This window comes from Pteronotus mesoamericanus, unplaced genomic scaffold (genome assembly GCF_021234165.1).
Source record: "Pteronotus mesoamericanus isolate MK-2021 breed Mesoamerican mustached bat unplaced genomic scaffold, CSHL_Meso_final contig_37, whole genome shotgun sequence".
Lineage (NCBI taxonomy): Eukaryota > Metazoa > Chordata > Mammalia > Chiroptera > Mormoopidae > Pteronotus > Pteronotus mesoamericanus.
Genome location: NW_026555144.1, coordinates 2,695,549 through 2,715,363, shown reverse-complemented (window position 1 = coordinate 2,715,363; position 19,815 = coordinate 2,695,549). Strand labels below are relative to the sequence as shown.

Below are 19,815 nucleotides of genomic sequence, written 5' to 3'. Positions count from 1 at the left end.
AACAGAACACCAAAAAAAAAAAAAAAAAAAAAAAAAAACGTAGGTTGGAACTTTTTAAAACAAGCCTAGCAATAAACTATTTTGTACACTCTTGTTTATCTTCACTGAATTCTATTACCACACAGTTAGAGGTACAAAATCTCATCTGGGGTAAACAGACAAGGACTTCCAATTATAGAAAGAATAATCCAGAGATTATTAAGATTCTTATGATAATTTTATGCTCTAGGACATGTCTGAAGATTAGATTACACACAATAAAAGGTTTGCATTTGTATGATATTCTTAGTGACATCTTCAGAAATGGTATCTATGGCACTGATAAGCCTACAAAGGACAAAAGTTGGTGTCATAAAAAGCTGACATTTGACATATTATAAGTAATCTTGACATTTAGTTTTTCTTCAACTTGTATGCCAGAATTTATCTCAAAATGAGAATTAAGAAAAAAATTTTCAAACCAAGAGAAAGGTGGACGTTAAAGACAGGGAAAATTTTGTATAGAGGTTTTCTAAGGAAAAAAATAACAGAATTCCATAAAATTTCTTTATGGCTATGAAATTACTAAGTTGCAATACTGGTACACATGAATTTAAAAATAATATATGGTAGTCCCCCCTAATCTGCAGGGGATATGTACCAAGACCCCTCAGTAGATGCCTGAAACTACAAATAGCACTGAATTCTCTATATATACACTAAGTTTTTTCCTATGCATACATACATATGATAAAGTTTAATTTATAAATTAGGTGCAGTAAAAGATTAACAACAATTAATAAAGTATAACAATTATAACTATATTGTAATAAAAGTCACGTGAATATGGTCTCACAAATCTTATTGTACTGTATTCACCCTTCTTGCAATGCTATGAGATGACACAATGCCTATGTGATCAGATTAAGTGAGGTGAATGACATAGGTATTATGACATAACATTAGGCGGCTATAAGGGTTACTTGAACACAAGCACTGCAATACGACAACAGTCGATCTCATAACTGATGTGGCTACTAAGTGACTAATGGGCAGGGAGCTTATACAGTATGAGATTTCATCACACTACTCAGAATGGTGCACAATTTTAAAATTATGAGCTGTTTATTTTGGGAATCGTCCATTTAATATTTTCATACTGTGGTCGACTTCGGGCAATTGAAACCATGGATAAGAGGACACTACTGTATTCAGCTTTAGTTTCTAAGGTTTGTTTATTTCATGGTAAATAATCAACAGGTGCCAGCACATACTATTCATAAAAGTTTCAGTCTGTGCAAAAGATGAGTTCCTAAGAAGTTGTGTATAACTCAAGCTTTTGGAAACTGAATTCTACTTTATCATTTCAGAACTCTTTTCATAACTTCTGATTGGTCTGCAATAAACAATGGCTTCTACAATTTAAAGTTTCTCCTTACTCTCTATAAATTAACAAGATAACACTTAAATGCATCAGAGAGAAGCTTTCCAATAAAACCTTTTCTTTGAATAATCCCACTCCTAATGTATTTGGTATTTCATGTTTCAGGTACATTTGAATATATGTATATTAAGTTAAGGTAGGGATACATGCTGCATTGCATTGTTTTGCATACAAAAAATATGAAATATATTAGTGGATGAATGGAACAAATGCTAAAATCCACAATGGATTATTTGTGGGGCATTTGACCCTCAGCATGGTGCTTACTTGCTGACTGCACATGTTCCTCCAAAGGTGGTTCATCTGCTCCCTGAACTGAAGCATATCCAGATGATGCAGTCTCACTTCGATTATCCTCTTCATGAGGAGAGGCACTATTGGATGTTTCATTGGATACAGGGACTTGTAAAGACACTGATCCATCTTCAACATCCACCTTTGGAAAGCATTTGAACAAATTAAAAGATTCTCAGAGGACATGCTTTTCCTTGACATATCATACAAAGTTTATTCATAGGTGACATTACAGAAATGCTTTTAACCTTTTATACCTATAATTCCTTTTAATAATAACAAAAATCTCTTGCGGGTCCCAGCCAGAACAGTTGGAGTAACTGGGTCCACCAATGGGGCAAAAGGTGTTACAAAAAGATTGCCGTCACACCTGATATATTCATCTGGGTGATTGTAGCACTTCATAATATAATGCGTGGTACAAGGCAAGCAATCAAAAAGAAAACCTCATGTTGTTCCCTAGGGCAGTTAAGAATCATGTTATTCTATATATCTCCTCCAATCAGGAAGCCTTTGTTGAGTTTGATTCTCTGTTATGTGTACTGTGGAAGAGGTAGTTTGTTTTTTATTTTCACTTACCAAATGTAACTTAATATGTATTATACTTTCTGGAACTATACAAGCTCATTTAGCTACAAGTTTGGTTGGTATGGAATAGTAAGACAGTAAAAATGAGAAAGGGGTATCAGAAGCAAGTTGGTAGTTTATGAGGTCATTATTTCAAATTCTGACCAAAAACTAAGTACATTTGAGGAAAGTAGGGGAGATGAAAGTGGAGGTGATATAAGCAGGTCCAACTTTTGATGTAAACAGTAAGTCTAGCACATTACAAAGCTAAAATAAGGATGTTATTCTCCTGAAGACTCAGGTACATACATAATGCATTGTTAAGTTTCTTCACATAAATAGTTTAGTAATGTTTACCTCAATTCCCAAAGCTTTGAGTATGTCACATTTGCACATGGGACAAGTCCTGTGTTCTAACAGCCATGGGTCAACACATGTCTTATGGAAAATATGGCTAATGAAGGAAAAAACACATAACTTATTCATCAGTTGTGAAATAGCAACAACACTTGGCCTAATATTCTAAAAGTTTACCCTGCAATTTTACTTCATCTTTTAATAGATGCTCTTTTTTTCTTTTAAACACACTATTACAGCAACAATTTTCAACATTTTTCATCTCATGGCACACATAAACTAACTACTAAAGTTCTACAGCACACTAAAACATATATTTTTTGCCTATCTGACAAAAAATAGGTATAATTTTGATTCATTCACACTGGACAGCTATGGTTGTGTTGGCTATTGTAATTTTTTTATTTGACTGTCTATGAGAAGAGGTCAATCCCTTGACTAAATAGTCAGGATTGCATGTTTTAAAAATTCTTGCAGCACACCAGTTCAAAATTTCTACATTACAGCATAAATACTAAGAAGGAGCCACAGAAGCAAATTTGGAGATTTCTTTATATAGTACTTTTATTTTTTTATATTCATTTTTTAAAAGATTATATTTATTTATTTTTAGAGAAGGGGAGGGGGGGACAAAGAGAGGGAGAGAAACATCAATGCATGGTTGCATCTCGCACGCCCCCTACTGGGGACCTGGCCTGCAACCCAGGCATGTGCCCTGCACTGGGAATCAAACCGGTGACCTTTTAGTTCACAGGCTGGCACTCAATCCACTGAGCCACACCAGCCAGGGATCATTATATAGTATTTTTAAATATAAAAGCCTTATTTCTCTAGCTTAAAAAGAAATAGTTTCAGTACTCATTACTTGAAAAATGGCTAAGATGCTGCTGACCTAAGCCTTTGTTCAGTATTTCAGATCTTAATTAATTTATTATTCCCTAACCATAACATGGTATGGTTGGTTATTCCCAATAATATAGTACAATAAGGTATTGAGTACAACACAGTGCTGATACTTTAGGCAATGTGACACATTCCAAGAGCACCACTATTTAATAGCTAAAAGAAAGATTGTTAAGAAAGCTTTCAGGACAGGGATAATAAAAAATAAAAAAAAAGAATAAAGACTTGCAAATATGTGATAATAAGTTGATTTTGTTTTTTCCTTAATAGGATTGTTAGAATGAATTTAAATCATCAACTATATGTATATATTATACACACACACACACACACACACACATAAATTGTGGTTCTGACTAAGTTCTCAATTTATATGGAACTAGTTTCCTAATTGTGCCAGATTATGGAAACTTTATATAATTAGCTTTATAGTAACTGATGATATTTAGAAATAAAGCATTGTCCTATATTTAAATAAAAATAATTTAAAATAAATACATTGATTTGGAAACATTCAAAATAGTTTTCCCATTACAATCATTTTTGTAAATCAGCTCTTTTTATTGATGATATAAATGAAAATCAAACTTACTTGCAGGTTAAGATGCGTACTAAATCATTTTGTTTATACAGTTCAATACACACAGCACAACTATCTCCATCAGGGCCAATTTCCTATGAGCAAATAGTTATTATTACTCTGGTAGGTAAGAAAGAATACATTAAACTACAGGGCAAGACCATAAATGCATGTATTTAAATTGTATAAAGTCCTATTGAAGGATGAACATCATATCACTGAATGACTTTTAAATAAGCAATTTAAAATTATTTTGTCTTAATTGGAATCTGAAAATAAGTCAAATGTTAGAAACAGAAAGTAGAAAAGTGGTTGCCAGTGCAGGGGGTGGAAGAAATATGGAGAAGTTTGTTCATGCGTCACAAGGGTACAAACTTTCAGCTATAAGGTCTGAGGATCTAATGTAAAACGTAGTGACTATAGTTGATAACACTATATTGTGTAATTGAAATTTAAAATAAAAGTATTTAGACATAAAAATGTAAAAAAATAAACAAAGAAAACTGATGGACATAGACAACAGTGTGGTGACTACCCAGGGGAGTGGTGGAGGCAGGTGGAGGAGGGTATAGGGAGAATAAATGGTGATGAAAGGAGACTTGACTTGGGGTGGTGAACACATATACAGTGTACAGATGATGTATTTTAGAATTGTTCATCTTAAACCTGTATAATATTGTTAACAAGTGCCACCCCAATAAATTCAATGAAAAGGAAAAAAAAGTAAAATAATAAAGTCAACCAAAAGGGGAATAGCACGAAGAGAAACAGGGAGCACTAATTTAAACATCTTTCTAGTTTTAGAATTTACAAAATGCAATTTGAACAATTCTTTAGCTATGTTGTCCTATTAGCCATCAGAGAGGTGCAAATTAAAACCACAATGAAATACCACTGCATATCAGTCAGAATGGCCATCATAAACAAATCAACAAACAATAAGTGCTGGCAAGGTTGTGGAGAAAAGGGAACCCTAGTACACTGTTGGTGGGGATGCAGACTGGTGCAGCTTCTGTGGAAAACAGTATGGAATTTCCTCACAAAACTAAAAATGGAACTGCCCTTTGACCCAGCAATTTCACTGCTGAGATTATGCCCTAAGAATCCTGAAACACCAATTGAACCTGTGCACCCCAATGTTCATAGCAGCACAATGTACAATAGACAAGTGTTGGAAGCAACCGAAGTGCCCATCAATAAATGAATGGAACAAAAAGTTATGGAACATTTACACAAGGGATACTATGCAGCAGAAAGAAAGAACCCCTACCCTTTGCAACAGCATGGATGGAACTGGAGAGTATTATGCTAGGTGAAATAAGCCAGGCAGTGAAAGACAAATACCATATGGTCTCACCTATAAGTGGAACTTATCAACAAAACAAACAAGCAAGCAAAATATAACCAGTGACACTGAGATAAAGAACAAACTGACAGTAACCAGAGGGGTGGGGGGAGAGGGATAACAGGGGGGGAAAGTGAAAGGTTCATTAAGGAATATATATAAAGGACCCATGTTGACCTTGTAGCACAATGGCAGTGTATCTGACTCCAGGACCCATGGACAAAGCAAAAGTGGGATAGGACTGAGGGTAGGAGGTGAGGATGGGTGGAGCAGGGGAAAGTGGTGGTGGGAAAATGCAGACAACTGTACCTGAACAACAATAAAAACAATTTTAAAAAACAAAGTACTTAAAAAAAGAATAAATAGCAGTGTCAAGTAAGGTGAGGAAAAAAAAAAAAGAAAATTAAGACTTCCAGTCAAGATGGTAGCATAGGTAAACACATCTCACCTCCTCATACAACCACATCAAAATTACAACTAAATGGAAGTCTGACAATGATGGAATTAAAGCCACATCCATCCAGACTGGTAGGAGGAGTGGAGATGTGGAATGGGCTTGTGCCAAATCTGTGTGTGCTGTATAAAAATTTGGGAGGGATATCTTAGAATGGAAGAGTCCCATGCCCACATCAGGCTCCCTAGCCCAGAATTCCACTGTCAGGAAGATAAGTCCCCATATCTTCTGGCTGCAAAAACCATCAGAGGTTAAGTCAGTGGAAGAAACTTCTGGAGTCCTAAGCAGCTTTCTTAAAGAACACACACACGAACTTACTCAGACTCGCTCTCTCTGAGCTCCAGCACTGGGGTAGCAGCTCAAAAGGCACAGTGGTATACAGAGCAGAACTGAAATGTCTGGCATCAAAGCAAGAGCTAGGGGGCACCTTTATCCCAGAGTGAAAAGCAGGCAGAGGCCATTGTCCCCTTTCTGAACCCCCCACCCACAGACCCACAGAGATGGCGGGTGTATGCCATATCTGAGACTCCATCAACCTGGGTAACACTGTTTGCCCCACCCTGGAGATCCCCTAAGGCCCCATCCCACCCAACTTACAGCTGTTAACAGTGGTTTTTCCATAGGAATGGCTGGTCTTGGTTCATGCTTCACAAGTTCCTAAATCCTTTCAAACAACCAACAACCACCCTCAGGGAGCCACTGGCCTCCATATCTCTTGCTAAATGGCCCAAGGTATGGCACTAGCAGCCAGCCTAGATTCACTGCTTAGATTCGCCTGGGAATCTCCAAGTCCAGCATAAGTAGCAGCCATCTCAGATTGCTTTATAGCTCAGTCAGGGTGGCCCCTGGCAAAACACAGGTGGGTGCTGACCTTGCCCTGCACCACCCGGGAAACTCCATGCCCTGCACAGCCAATGGACAGCTACAGACCACATCAGAGCACTACCACCCTACCCTTACATAGCTGATCCTCCACGGAGGGCAGAGGTTGGTGGTCAGTGGACACACACAGCCCATCCTTACAGCTGACCAGCCTGGGTAAATCCCTCCCATTGACCTGCCAACAGCAACAAAAGCTAAACTATGAGAGGACGGTGTATTCAGCCCACACAAAAGGCACACCTCAAGTACCCAGCTTGGGTGATAGGGGAGGCTGTGCCACTGTATCCTACAGGACACCTACTACATTAGGCCATGATACAAAGACATGGAGTCAAGGCAGCTCTACCTAATACATAGAAACAATATATATGGAGGCTGTCAAAATGAGGAGGCAAAGAAACACAACCCCAACGAAAAATAGATCAAAACTCTAAAAAAATAACTAAACAAAATGGAGATAAGCAATCTATCAGATGCAGAGTTCCAAACATTTAAGGGGTGCTCAAGGGACTTAGTGAGGACCTCAACAGCATAAAAAAGATCCAGTCAGGAATGAAGGATACACTAATTGAAATAAGGAACAATTTATAGGGAAACAACAGTAGAATGAATGAAGCCAAAAATCAAATCAATGATTTGGAACATAAAGAAGCAGAAAAACAACCGATCAGGACAACAAGAAGAAAAAAGATTTTAATAAAACGAGGATAGTATAAATAGCTTCTGGGTCAACTTCAAGCTTTCCAACATTTGCATATAGGGGTGCCAGAAAGAGAAAAGAAAGAGCAAGATATTCGAAATCTGTTTGGAAAGTTAATGCAAGCAAACTTCCCTAATTTGGTGAAGGAAATAGACATGCAAGCCCAGGAAGCACAGAGAGCCGCAAACCGAATGGATCCAAAGAAGCCCACTCCAAGACATATCATAATTAAAATGCCAAAATTTAAAGATAAAGAGAGAATCTTAAAATCACCAAGAGAAAAGTAGTTAGTTACCTACAGGGGAGTTCCCATAAGACTTTCAAAAGATTTCTTAAAAGAAACTTTACAGGCTAGAAGGGATTTGCAAGAAATATTCAAAGTAATCAACAGCAGGGACCTACAACAAAGAATGCTTTTCCCAGCAAAGATATCATTTAGAATCGAAGGGCAGATAAAGAGCTTCCCAGATAAGAAAAAACTAAAGGAGTTCATAATCACCAAAGCATTATTGTATGAAATGTTAAAGGGACTTATTTAAGAAAAAGATCAACATTGTGAACATTAAAATGACAATAAATACCCATCTATCAACAATTGAATCTAAAAAGCAAACTAAAACAGAGACAGAATCACGGATATGGAAAGCATTTTGATGGCTGTTGTGTGAGAGGGGGTCTGGAGGAATGGGTGAAAATGTGAGAGAATTAAGAAGTACAAATAGGTAGTCACAGAATAGTCATGGCGATATAATGTACGGTACAGGAAATAGGGTAATCAAAGAACTTATATGCATGGCCCATGGACATGAACAATAGTGTGGGGATGCAAGTGGGAGTGGAGAATGCTGGGTGGAGACGGGTAAGGGGGGGAAAATTGGGGCAACTGTAATAGCATAATCAGTTAAATATAATTTAAAAATAAAAATAAAATCACTGGCGAAAAATATAAAGAAAATTAAGATATAATTCACCTACAGTAAAATTCACTTTGTAGTATACAGTTTTGCAAACTCAGACCAGTATGCAGTCACTTAATTGCCACCACAATCAAGATGTAAGATAGTTCTATTACCTCAACATATTTCTCTGTACCCCTTTGTAGTTATCCTCTCCTTTCACCCCGACCCTCTAGAATGTATGCATTCCTTGGCTCAGGTCCCCTTTCTTGCATCACCCCAACCACTTGCTCCCATTGTTACATCTCCTACTGTACTGTAGTCAAATCTCTCCCTTCCTCACTCTAACAATGATATTGATTATATTTAGGACTCACCTAGATAATCCCCATCTCAAGATCCTTAATTTAATCACATGTGCAAAATTCTTTTTGTCATTTAAATTAACATTCATAGGTTCCAGGGATTACTTTGTGGGCATTTTTCAGCATACCTCCAACATCAAATAGATTTTAAAAACTCAGTAAGATTTATAAATTCCAATGAAAAGACTACTTTGGAAGGACATTTAGCTTTCACAGTGGCCAGCTAAATGTTGCTTTAAGACGAAAAGCATTTTCAAGTCATAAATGTACCTTGTCTCCTTGTTTCAGTGTGCGTAATTGAAGCCTTCCAATAGCTTTTTTAGCATCTGCCTTTAATTGTCTCTGTAATGAAAAACAATAGATATTACAAAAACTGTTTTTAAGAAAATACCATTATAAAGTTAGAGAGGAATAATAAATATTTATTCAGTTAAATACATTTTAAAATGTAAGGTTTGAATTAAGCATAATGAATGTCCTATTTATCTGATACCAGGGTTTTTGAAATTACTGAAACTTTTCACTTTTTCCCTACATTCTTCAACAGCATCTTTGGGCTACAATGGTAAAGCTATGTGTCCCTATTCCAAATGGATTAAAATGCTATGAATTTTCAAAGCAATTTTTCTATTTTCAAGTTCAGAGAACCTTAAAGTGTATCTTTTCCATTTTTTAAATCGTTTCTCACTTGGCAGAAAGTACGGAGGATTTAAATTCAATTGGACCTAGATTCAAAAATCTGATTTTTTACTTATTAAATGAATAATCCTGGAGAAGTCATTTAATTCTTTGAGTTTGTTTACATATCTGTAAAATGAGGATAATCAATGTTTACAGTGTTATTTGGTATTAGGGGAAAAAATTGCTGTTTATAATCACTACTGCCTTATAAGGAGGGTGGCTTCTGAGAGTGGTAGACCTGTTTTGTTCCTATTGAGCATATACCTAGATGAGTCTGGGCATTTAAAGGGAAGACCCAGGCTCACTTAGGGAATAAGGACTAAAATGTTACACATAATTAACTCAGAACTGAAGTTGGGGTACAGGGTAAATTTGAGAGATGAGGGAAAGATAAGAGAATAAACAATGAACTGGACAAAGGAAAAATAATCCCAGGTGGTATGAGATATTCAGTATGAATCTGAAGGTGTTTATAAGCTGCAAAAATATCTTCTGTCTGTTTAATTAAAGTCTACTTCATACACAAATACCTCAAGTAAATACATGTGCAAATCAAAGAAGAGGCCAGGTGTCACACCTGGATGGATGCTGCATGGAATAGAGAGAGAGCATGTGCAGTGTGTCAAGATAATAAGCAATCTTCCTATTTTGAACATCAAAATGAACAAACTTGGTAGAAATTCAGCAAAAAGTAGGCACTTAGAACCAGAGGTCATTTTGAGAATGTAAATAGCTTCCTTATCCCCATATATGTACCTCCATCCCCAGGAGGGAGATCCACATCCGACATCTAGGTTATGTAAAAAGTAGAGATAATTTAAATAGTCTGTAGCATAACATCTGGCATATAGCAGACGCTCAATACAATGTTTATTAAATGAAAATATAAAGTACTACTCAAAAGTAACTGTAACAGGTTCTTGTAACACATTTTTATATATCTGTAGCAAATATAATTTATAAGGGAATAATCCATGAATGTAGGCATGTGAGGAAATTCCTTAATGCCCAAACCTACTTCTTATATCAGATATCATTTTGTGAAAGGTTTTTGTCTTAATTCCAAAAAGATTACTACCCAAACTATTTCTTTGCTGTCACAGGAACAGCAGAAAATTATCGGATGGTTAACTGACCAGCAAATGTAACTTAATAGAAACAATTAACAGGAAGGCCTAGTCCTCAGAAGGAAAGAATACTAATCAAGGCACCTTCATTTTCACTTTGGGACTTAACTGTGAGTTAACTCATGTAGCACAGGAACTCCAAACCAGGGAACTGCACTTGTATTCTTGATATTCTCAAAACAAACAAACAAATAAAACAAAACAAAACACCTAGAAGATCAGCAGATATAGACATGCTGTGCACATGCCATTTATTACTCATTCTACATGGGAAGTCACCAATGGTGGTAAATTGGTGCAAGAAGGACCACACTCTGCCTCCAGCTTTGGTGCTATTTATAGGGTTAGGGAGGGAGGAGGGAGCAGCAGTTGCATGTGAAAATTCTACACTTTTGGATAAACACAGGATCCTTGAGATACAGAGGCCTTGAGAGGGCTGGGACATCCAGATACCGACTGTTTTCCTTGTCCTTATGGCTGCTGGCCAGACAACCACCTGTTCTCTGAGGTCATAGAGGGGCCATGTCCTGAGTTACCCCACAACACACAAGGAGAATTTAATGGTGGCACTTTATTTAAACACAAATTATTTTCCCTTCTATTTTGTTTCTTGAATCATAAGCATATAATAGAATGACAGTGAAAGGAACTCCATTTAGGATCTTGGGAACTAGAAGAATTCTTAGAGTTCACCTAATCTGACATCTAATCTGACATAACAAAACTGAATCCCAAAGAGGAGGAATTCCATGCTCAAAATCTCTGAGCATGGTGGCTTGGAAAAGTAAAAAATAAAAACAAAACAAAACTAAAAAGCCTTGTTCAAAAGGACATGAAGACTCTACTTGATAAAGCTGTTACTGGAACTCTTCATATTTTAAGATCCCACTTCAATAACTAGACTGTCTTTTGAAGTTTTTCCAAATCCTTGATTCTATGGTTTGTCAAACTTTTGCCAGTCCTTAAAGTGAACAACCAGTATTCCCACAGGACCCTGGCTCTGACCTAGAATTCCAAACATCACTATTTTCTTCCCCTGTAGTTCATGAACTATTCAGACACTAAAATTAGAAAAATGTAGATGATAAATAAAAGAGCCAAGAAGAGAAAATGTAAAAAGAAAAACATGTTGTTAATGAGCCTTTGATAATCATTTTACACTTTATCTTTCGAACATTTCTGATTTAGGCTTAAGCAAGAAGATCAACAACACAATTGGAGAAATTCACTTACAAGGAAGTGGTACACTTCTGGTGTATTTACTTGGTTAAGTCTATATAGTGTGATTTCTTATTTCGAAATATTCAATTCGACATAATAGAAATGTCAGAATCCCCAGTGTTGGTGTTACAATTTATTAAGAATGAGTGTTAAATATATAACATTATATACAAGACTAACGAAAAATTAATTTGAGGAATGGGATTAAAAGCAAGCTTTAGACCCATGGACAAAGCCAAAGTGGGGAAGGATTGGGTGAGGGAGCTGGGAGAGGGGGGCAGGGAAAAGTGGTGGTGGGAAGGTGGAGACAAATGTATTTGAACAATAAAATAAAAAGAAAGCAAGCTTTAAATGTAATGTTCAAGTCTATACCAATAAGAAGAGAACATACATTAATATGAATGCTAAAATAAAGTGAGGGATACAAAAACACAGGGAAAACACTAAGATGCCAAAAGAGTCTAAGCCAGGGCCTTGATTATAAAGAATGTATAAAACATTTGCATGTAACATACTCAAAACCAATGTTTAACAAAGCAGCCTTAGAATGAAAAATTGAAAGAAAAAAAAACAGCAAAAAACAATGGAGGAGGAAAATATGGCAGAGGAGTGAGTGGAAGTCACACTGACCACCTCAAAGAACCAATCTGGAATTACAATTAAATTGTGGGGAAATCCTCTGGAACAAACAACTGAACAATACCAAGAGGATCCTTGGAGCCTCAGACATTGGAATCAGCTTTTGGGTGAGAAGTGTGGTAGAGCCTCGAGAGAGTGGGTGGGGTGCCCAAGGGTGACAGCACCAGAGGGATATTGAAACAGCCAGTTGGATCCCCCTAAGAAGAATAGGGTCTGAATCATAAGTGGGGACCTCTAGCCTACAGCACCAGAACCCAAAAAACACACAGAGAAGACAGCTGCGAAAAGCATAGTTGTGCTCTCTGCCAGAGACAGGCAGCTGGAGATGCAAAGAGACGTTTAAAGGTCCAATGCAAAAATTTGCAATGGCAGCCACCTTCCTTGGTCTCTGGACAGAGGCAGGGGCAGAGTGGGCTGGAGCAACCTGATGAGAGATTGGTGAGGACAGCTTTGGGGAGAGAATTGAGACAGTAGCCAGCGGGGCCCAGGTAATGACTCACCTCCCATTCCACAGCTTCCATCTTGCTCAGGCATAAAGGACACAACAGCCTCACCCTCAGGAGGCTCTGCCCGGCCAGGAGTTGCATGCAGGCCTGGGTGCTGACCATAGAGTGGCCAGCACAGATAGTAGATAGCTGGCTAAAGGGGACACAGAGCTGCCTAGAGACATTTGAGGAGAGACTGGAGACAGAGGTACTGGGGAAAAAATGAGGAAGTAGCCAGGGGTTCGTGGTGCTGGATTCATCCCCTTTCTGCACTCTCCATCTTGCTCAAGCAGGCCACACCACAGAGAGGGAGCAGTGGGAAAGGAAACAATATCTTTGCACTGAGGATGCTCTATCCTGGCAGGGATTTGCACATGGACAGAGTGGCTGACACAGAACATGGATCCCTGACTAAAGGGGACACAGAGCTGTCTAGAGATGCTTGAGGAAACTGGAGATGGAAGCACTGGGGAGAGTAGTGAGGGAGTAGCAAGAGGGACATTGATGGGGACTCCTCAGCTTCCATCTTGCTCCGGTAGACAACTCCCCTGAGTGGCAGCTGCCTGTAAGGACACAATAGCCCCACCCTCAGGGGGCACTGCCCCACCCTGTGGTGCCTAAGCATGAGGTATGACAGCAGGGTGACTAGATTAACAATTGAAGGAGACAGACACAGACAGTAGATTCCTGGAAGTGTCAAACAGACTGCTGAAGATCAGACGAGGTCAACATATGACATAATCAGAGGCAAACCCAGAAAGAAAAGAAAAAAAGGACTCATCTATTACCACACAAGTTCACACCACAAAGTCAGGAAATCAAACATATCAATATAAGAAGCAGAAGCAAAAAAGAAGAAATTCAAAAATATGGGAAGGAAAATAAACACCCCCCAAACAAGGGGAAAGGAGGAATCCTCACAGGGAGAACTAAATGAAATAGAGGCAAGTAAACTATCAGATATTGAATTCAAAACAATGGTTCTAGGGAAGCTCAACAAGCTCAAAGAAAATTATGAAAAACAACATGGAAACTGTGAGGAACATACTGCAAAATATATCACATGAAAAAGGACATTGAAACTATCAATAAGAGACAAGAGGAAATGAAGAATACCATTTCTGAATTGAAGAACACAGTAGAAGGAATCCAAAGCAGGCTTGATGAAGCAGAGGATTGAATCAGTGAGCTGGAGGACAAGGTAGAAAAAAGATCCCAGAAAGAGCAAAAAATGGAAAAAAAAGACTCAAAAAGAATGAGGGGGCATTTAGGGAAATGCAGGACAACCTGAAACATAATAATATCTGTATAACAGAGATACAAGGAGAAGAGCAGTGGGGAATAGAGAACCTGATTAAAAAAGTAATGACGGAAAACTTCCCTAAATGGAGGAGAGAAAGAGTCTTGCAAGTCCAGGAAGCACAGAGGGCCTAATTCAAGAAGAACCAAATGAGGCCCACTCCAAGACACATCATCATTAAAATGGCAAATATCAAAGACAAAGAAATAATTCTAAAGGCAACAAGGGAGAAACAGGTAGTAACATACAAGGGAGCCCCAAAACCGCTAGCAGCTGACTTCTTGATAGAAGCACTAAAAGCCAGAAGGGAATGAAATGAAATATTTCAAATAATGAAAAGCAAAGTCTTACAACAAAGACTGCTCTACACAGCAAGGCTCTTAATTAAAATGGAAAGTGAAATACGGAGTTTCCCAGACAAAATAAACCTAAAAGAATTTATCACGACCAAACCAGCACTACAAGATATACTAAAGGGACTGCTTTAAGAATATGAAGAAAAAGGGAGAGAAAGAGAAAAACATAGGTACAAAAGTAAAATAAAAAAGTACCTATGAATAATAACTTTAAATATAAATGGACTAAATGCTACAATAAAAAGACAAAGGATAGCTGAAAGGGTAAGAAAAGAAGACCCACACATATGCTGCCTAAAATATACCGACCTCAGAACAAAGGATGTACATGGAATGACAGTAAAGGGATAGAAAAAAGAATTCCAAGCAAATGAATAGGGAAAAAAAAAAAAAAAGCAGAGGTAGCAATACTCGTATCAGATGAAATAGATATCAAAACAAAGGGCACAAAAGGAGACCCAGAAGGACACTTCATAATACTCAAAGGAAGAATCCATCAGGAAGACATAAACATTGTAAATGTTTATGCACCCAACATTGGAGCACCCAAATATATAAGGAAAATCTTGGAGGACTTCAAGAAAGACACAGACAGCAACACACTTATAATAGGGCATTTTAACACCCCACTGTCAAAAATGGATAGATCTTCCAAAGAAAACATCAGCAAGGATATTGTAGAACTGAATGATGCATTAGATCAAATGGACTTAATTGATATATAGAACCTTTCATCCCAAAGAAACAAAATACAAATTTTTTTTTAAAAAATGCACACAGAACATTTTTCAAAGACAGACCACATGATAGGTCATAAAACAAGACGTAACAAATTCAGGAAAATTAAAAAAATAACAAGAATTTTCTCAGACCACAAGGGCTTAAAACTGGAAACCAACCACAAGGAAAACCTCAAAAACTCTCAAACTCATAGAGACTGAATAGCACACTATTAAACAATGCATGGGTCAATAATTAGATAGGAGAAGAAATCAAAAAGTTTCTGGAAAAAATTAAAATGAACACACAATAGTCCAAAACCTAAGGGACGCAGCAAAGGCAGTCCAGAGAGGGAAATTCATAGCAACACAGGCTTACCTAAAAAATATAGAAACACTTTAAATAAATGACCTAACACTACAAATTCAAGAACTGGAGAAACAACAACAAACAAATCCCAGAGGAAGTGGAAGAAAGGAAATAATCAAGATCAGAGTAGAACTGAATGACAAATAGACTACAAGAACAATTCAAAGGATCAACCAATCCAGGAGCTGGTTCTTTGAGAGAATAAACAAAATCGACAAGCTTTTAAGCAGACTCATCAACAAAAAATAGGGACGGGACCCAAATCATAATATCAGAAATGAAAAAGGAGAAATAACAACTGATACCACAGAAATACAAAGGATCGTCAGAAACTACTATGAACAATTATATGCCAAGAAATTTGAAAATCTTGATGAAATGGACACATTTGTAGAAAAGTATAATCTTCCAACACTGAAGGAGGAAGAAACAGAAAGCTCGAACAGGCCAGTAACAGCAGGGGAAATTGAAGCAGTAATCAAGAAACTCCCAGCACACAAAAGCCCTGGGCCGGATGGTTTCCCAGGAGAATTTTACAAAACATTTAAGGAAGAGCTAACTGCTGTCCTTCTCAGACTATTCCAAAAAATCCAAGAGAAGGGAAGACTCCCAGACTCTTTTTATGAGGCCAGCATCACCCTAATCCCAAAACCAGATAAAAACCCTACAAAGAAAGAAAACTACAGGCCAATATCGTAGATGTACATAGATGTTAAAATCCGCAAAAAAATATTGGCAAACTGCATCCAGAAATACATTAAAAGGATTGTCCACCATGATCAAGTGGGATTCATCCCAGGGATGAAAGGATAGATCAATATTCAAAAATCAATAATGGTAACATATCACATAAACAAAAGTAAAGACAAAAAACACATGATATTCTCAATAGATGCGGAAAAAGCATTCGATAAAGTACGGCATCTATTTATGATAAAAAGTCTCAGCAAAAGAGGAATAAAGGGGTCATACCTCGACATAATATAGGCCATATATGAAAAACCTACAGCCAACATCATAGTCAATGGGTAAAAATTGAAGCTTTCCCATTAAGATCGGGAACAACACAAGGCTGTCCGTTTTCACCACTTCTATTCAGCATAGTATTGGAAGTCCTAGCCACAATGGTTAGACAGGAAAAGGAAATGAAAAGCATCCAAATTGGAAAAGAGGAAGTAAAATTATTACTTTTTGTAGATGATGTGATAGTGTACATAGAAAACCTTATAGACTACACAAAAAACTATTTGACCTAATAAGTGAATTTGGCAAAACAGCAGGATACAAAGTCAACATTCAGAAATCAAAGATATTTTTGTACCCCAACAATGAAATATCAGAAGCAGAAATCAGGGGAAAAATCCCATTTGCTATAGCAACAAGAAAAATAAAGTACCTAGAAATAAACTGAACCAAGGTGATAAAAGATCTGTACCCAGAAAACTATACAACAGTGAATAAAGAAGTTAAGGAGAACACAAATAAATGGAAGCATATACCATGTTCATGGATTGGAAGAATTAACATCATCAAAATGTGCATACTACCTAAAGCAATTTATAGATTCAATGCAAACCCTATTAAAATACCAAGGGCGTATTTCACAGACATAGATCAGACATTTCAAAAATTTATATGGAACCATAAACGACCCTGAATAACCACAGCAATTTTGAGAAAAAAAGAAGAAAAAAAAAACAGGAGGGATCACAATACCTGACATAAAACTATATTACAAGGTCAGTGTAATCAAAACAGCCTGGTACTGGCACAAGAACAAATACATAAATCAGTGGAAGAGCACAGAAAGCCCAGAAATAAACCAATGTCTCCATGGTTAATTAATTTTGACAAAGGGGCAGAAGCATAAATTGGAGTAAAAATTGCCTCCTCAACAAATGTTGTTGGGAGAGCTGGATAGCTACATGCAAATAATTGAAATTCAACCACCAACTTACACCATACACAAAAATAAACTCAAGATGGATAAAAAAACTTATATTAAATATAAGTCGTGACACCATAAAAGTCCTAGAGTAGAACATAGGCAGGAAACTCTCAGAGATCCCATGCAGCAGTATTTTCACCGATATGTCCATAAAGCAGGGGACATAAAGGAAAGAATAAATCAGTGGGACCTCATCAAATTAAGAAGCTTATGTATGGCTAAGGAGAACATCAGCAAAATGAGAAGGGAACCATCTGAATAGGAAAATATATTTGACAATGATACATCAGATAGGCGTTAGATCTCCAAAATATATAAAGACCTCACACGACTCCTCTCCAAGAAGACAAACAATCCAATTAAAAAATGGGCTAAGGACCTGGACAGACACTTCTCCAAGGAAGAGATACAGAGGGTCCAGAGACATATGAAAGGATGCTTAGCATCACTAGTCATCAGAGAAATGCAAATTAAAAACACAATGAAATATCATTTCACACCAGTCAGAATGGCCATCATAAAAAGAACAAACAATTGGTGCTGGCAAGGCTGTTGAGAAAAGGGAACCCTAGTACGCTGTTGGTGGGAATGCAGACTGGTGCAGCCACTGTGGAAAACAGTTTGGAATTTCCTCAAAAAGCTAAAAATGGAACTGCCTTTTGACACAGCATTTCCACTGCTGGGATTATACCCTAAGAATCCCAAAACACAAATTGAAAAGAATCTATGCTCCCCAGTGTTCACAGCAGCAAAGTTTACAATAGCCAAATGCTGGAAACAACCTAAGTGCCCAATAGTAAATGAATGGAACAAAAAACTACGGTACATTTACACAATGGGATACTACACAATAGAAAGAAAGAAAGAGCTACTATCCTTAGCAACAGCATGGATGGAACTGGAGAGCATTATGCTAAGTGAAATAAGCCAGGGGGTGAAAGACAAATAACATATGATCTCACCTATAATTGGAACCCTATGAAATAAATGAACAAGCAAGTAAATAACCAGCAACATTGAAAAATAAAAAATAAAAGAAACCAACCGAACCTAGAGGGAAGGGAGGATGGTGGGAAAAGGGAAGGGAAGGGTTAAGTCAGGGAACATGTATGAGGGACTCAAGGACTGAGCCAAGGTAGGGAGGTTGGGAGGTGGGGGTGGGTGGGAGGCAGGGGAACGTGGTGGCGGGTAAATAGAGACAAATGTATTTGAACAATAAAAATTAAAAAAGGAAAAGAAAACTTGGATATTTCCAGTTAACTCCTCCTGAGATTTTTTTTAAAAGCCCTATCCTTTATTTTTCCTTTTTTTACAATTTTATTTTCATTTTTTAAAATTTATAAATCATGTTTACTCTGTCACAGTTGTCTCAGTTTTTACTCCTTTACCCCCCTCCACCCATCCCACCCCAACCCTCACTCCCACAAGCAATCCCCACTCTGTTGTCCATGTCCACGGGTCATTCATACATGTTCTTTGTCTAGTCCCTTCTCCTTTTTTCCATCATTGTCCTCTTGCCCCATCCCCTCTGGTCACTTTCCATCTGGTCCCTGTTTCCATGCCTGGGTTTTATTTTGTTTGTTAGTTTATTTTGTTGAATGCAGTCCACTTATAGGTGAGATCATATGGTATTTGTCTTTCATCATCTGGTTTATTTCACTTAGCTTAATATTCTCCAGTTCCATCCATGTTGTTGCAGAAGGTAGGGGTTCCATCTCTTTCTTTCCTTCTTTCTTTCTTTCTTAAATGCAGAATTATTTTATTTATTTCTTTAAAAATCAAGTTTATTATAAAATATTAAAAAAATTTAAGTCCATTATAAAGTCTCATCAATTAAACCAACATGACACCAGAACAGAAATAATCAAGTAGATCAATGAAATATAATTAGCATTCTAGAGACAAGCATATATATGTGTCAAACAATATAGTATATAATTAAGTTGATATTTCAAATCAATGGGTAAAATAAGGCTTATTCAACATATAAGGTGCATGGACCACTATTACTTGAAGTAAAACAAATATAGAACCCTATTTCACAAATTATACAAGAAATATTCAGGTGAGTTAAAAATCAATATGAAGAATCTAAGGAGTTTTAGCAGAAAATAGAACTAATATTTTTCATGACCCGAAGTAAAATATTCAACCCCAGAATCTATAAATATTGACAATATGACTATATTAAATATTTAATACT

The 19,815-nt window shown here is 37.1% G+C and overlaps 1 protein-coding gene across 1 annotated transcript in view; it reads right to left on the bottom strand.

Annotated features, from left to right (window-relative positions):
• Positions 1–19,815, bottom strand: part of RNF128 (ring finger protein 128) — a 64,145-nt gene that overhangs the window by 7,924 nt on the left and 36,406 nt on the right. The window contains exons 3-6 of the mRNA XM_054576918.1: positions 9,037–9,108; positions 4,137–4,219; positions 2,642–2,738; positions 1,691–1,859 (exon numbers count right to left, since the gene is read on the bottom strand). Coding sequence (XP_054432893.1) covers positions 1,691–1,859; positions 2,642–2,738; positions 4,137–4,219; positions 9,037–9,108 — 421 coding nt within the window. The remainder of the gene's footprint in view (positions 1–1,690; positions 1,860–2,641; positions 2,739–4,136; positions 4,220–9,036; positions 9,109–19,815) is intronic.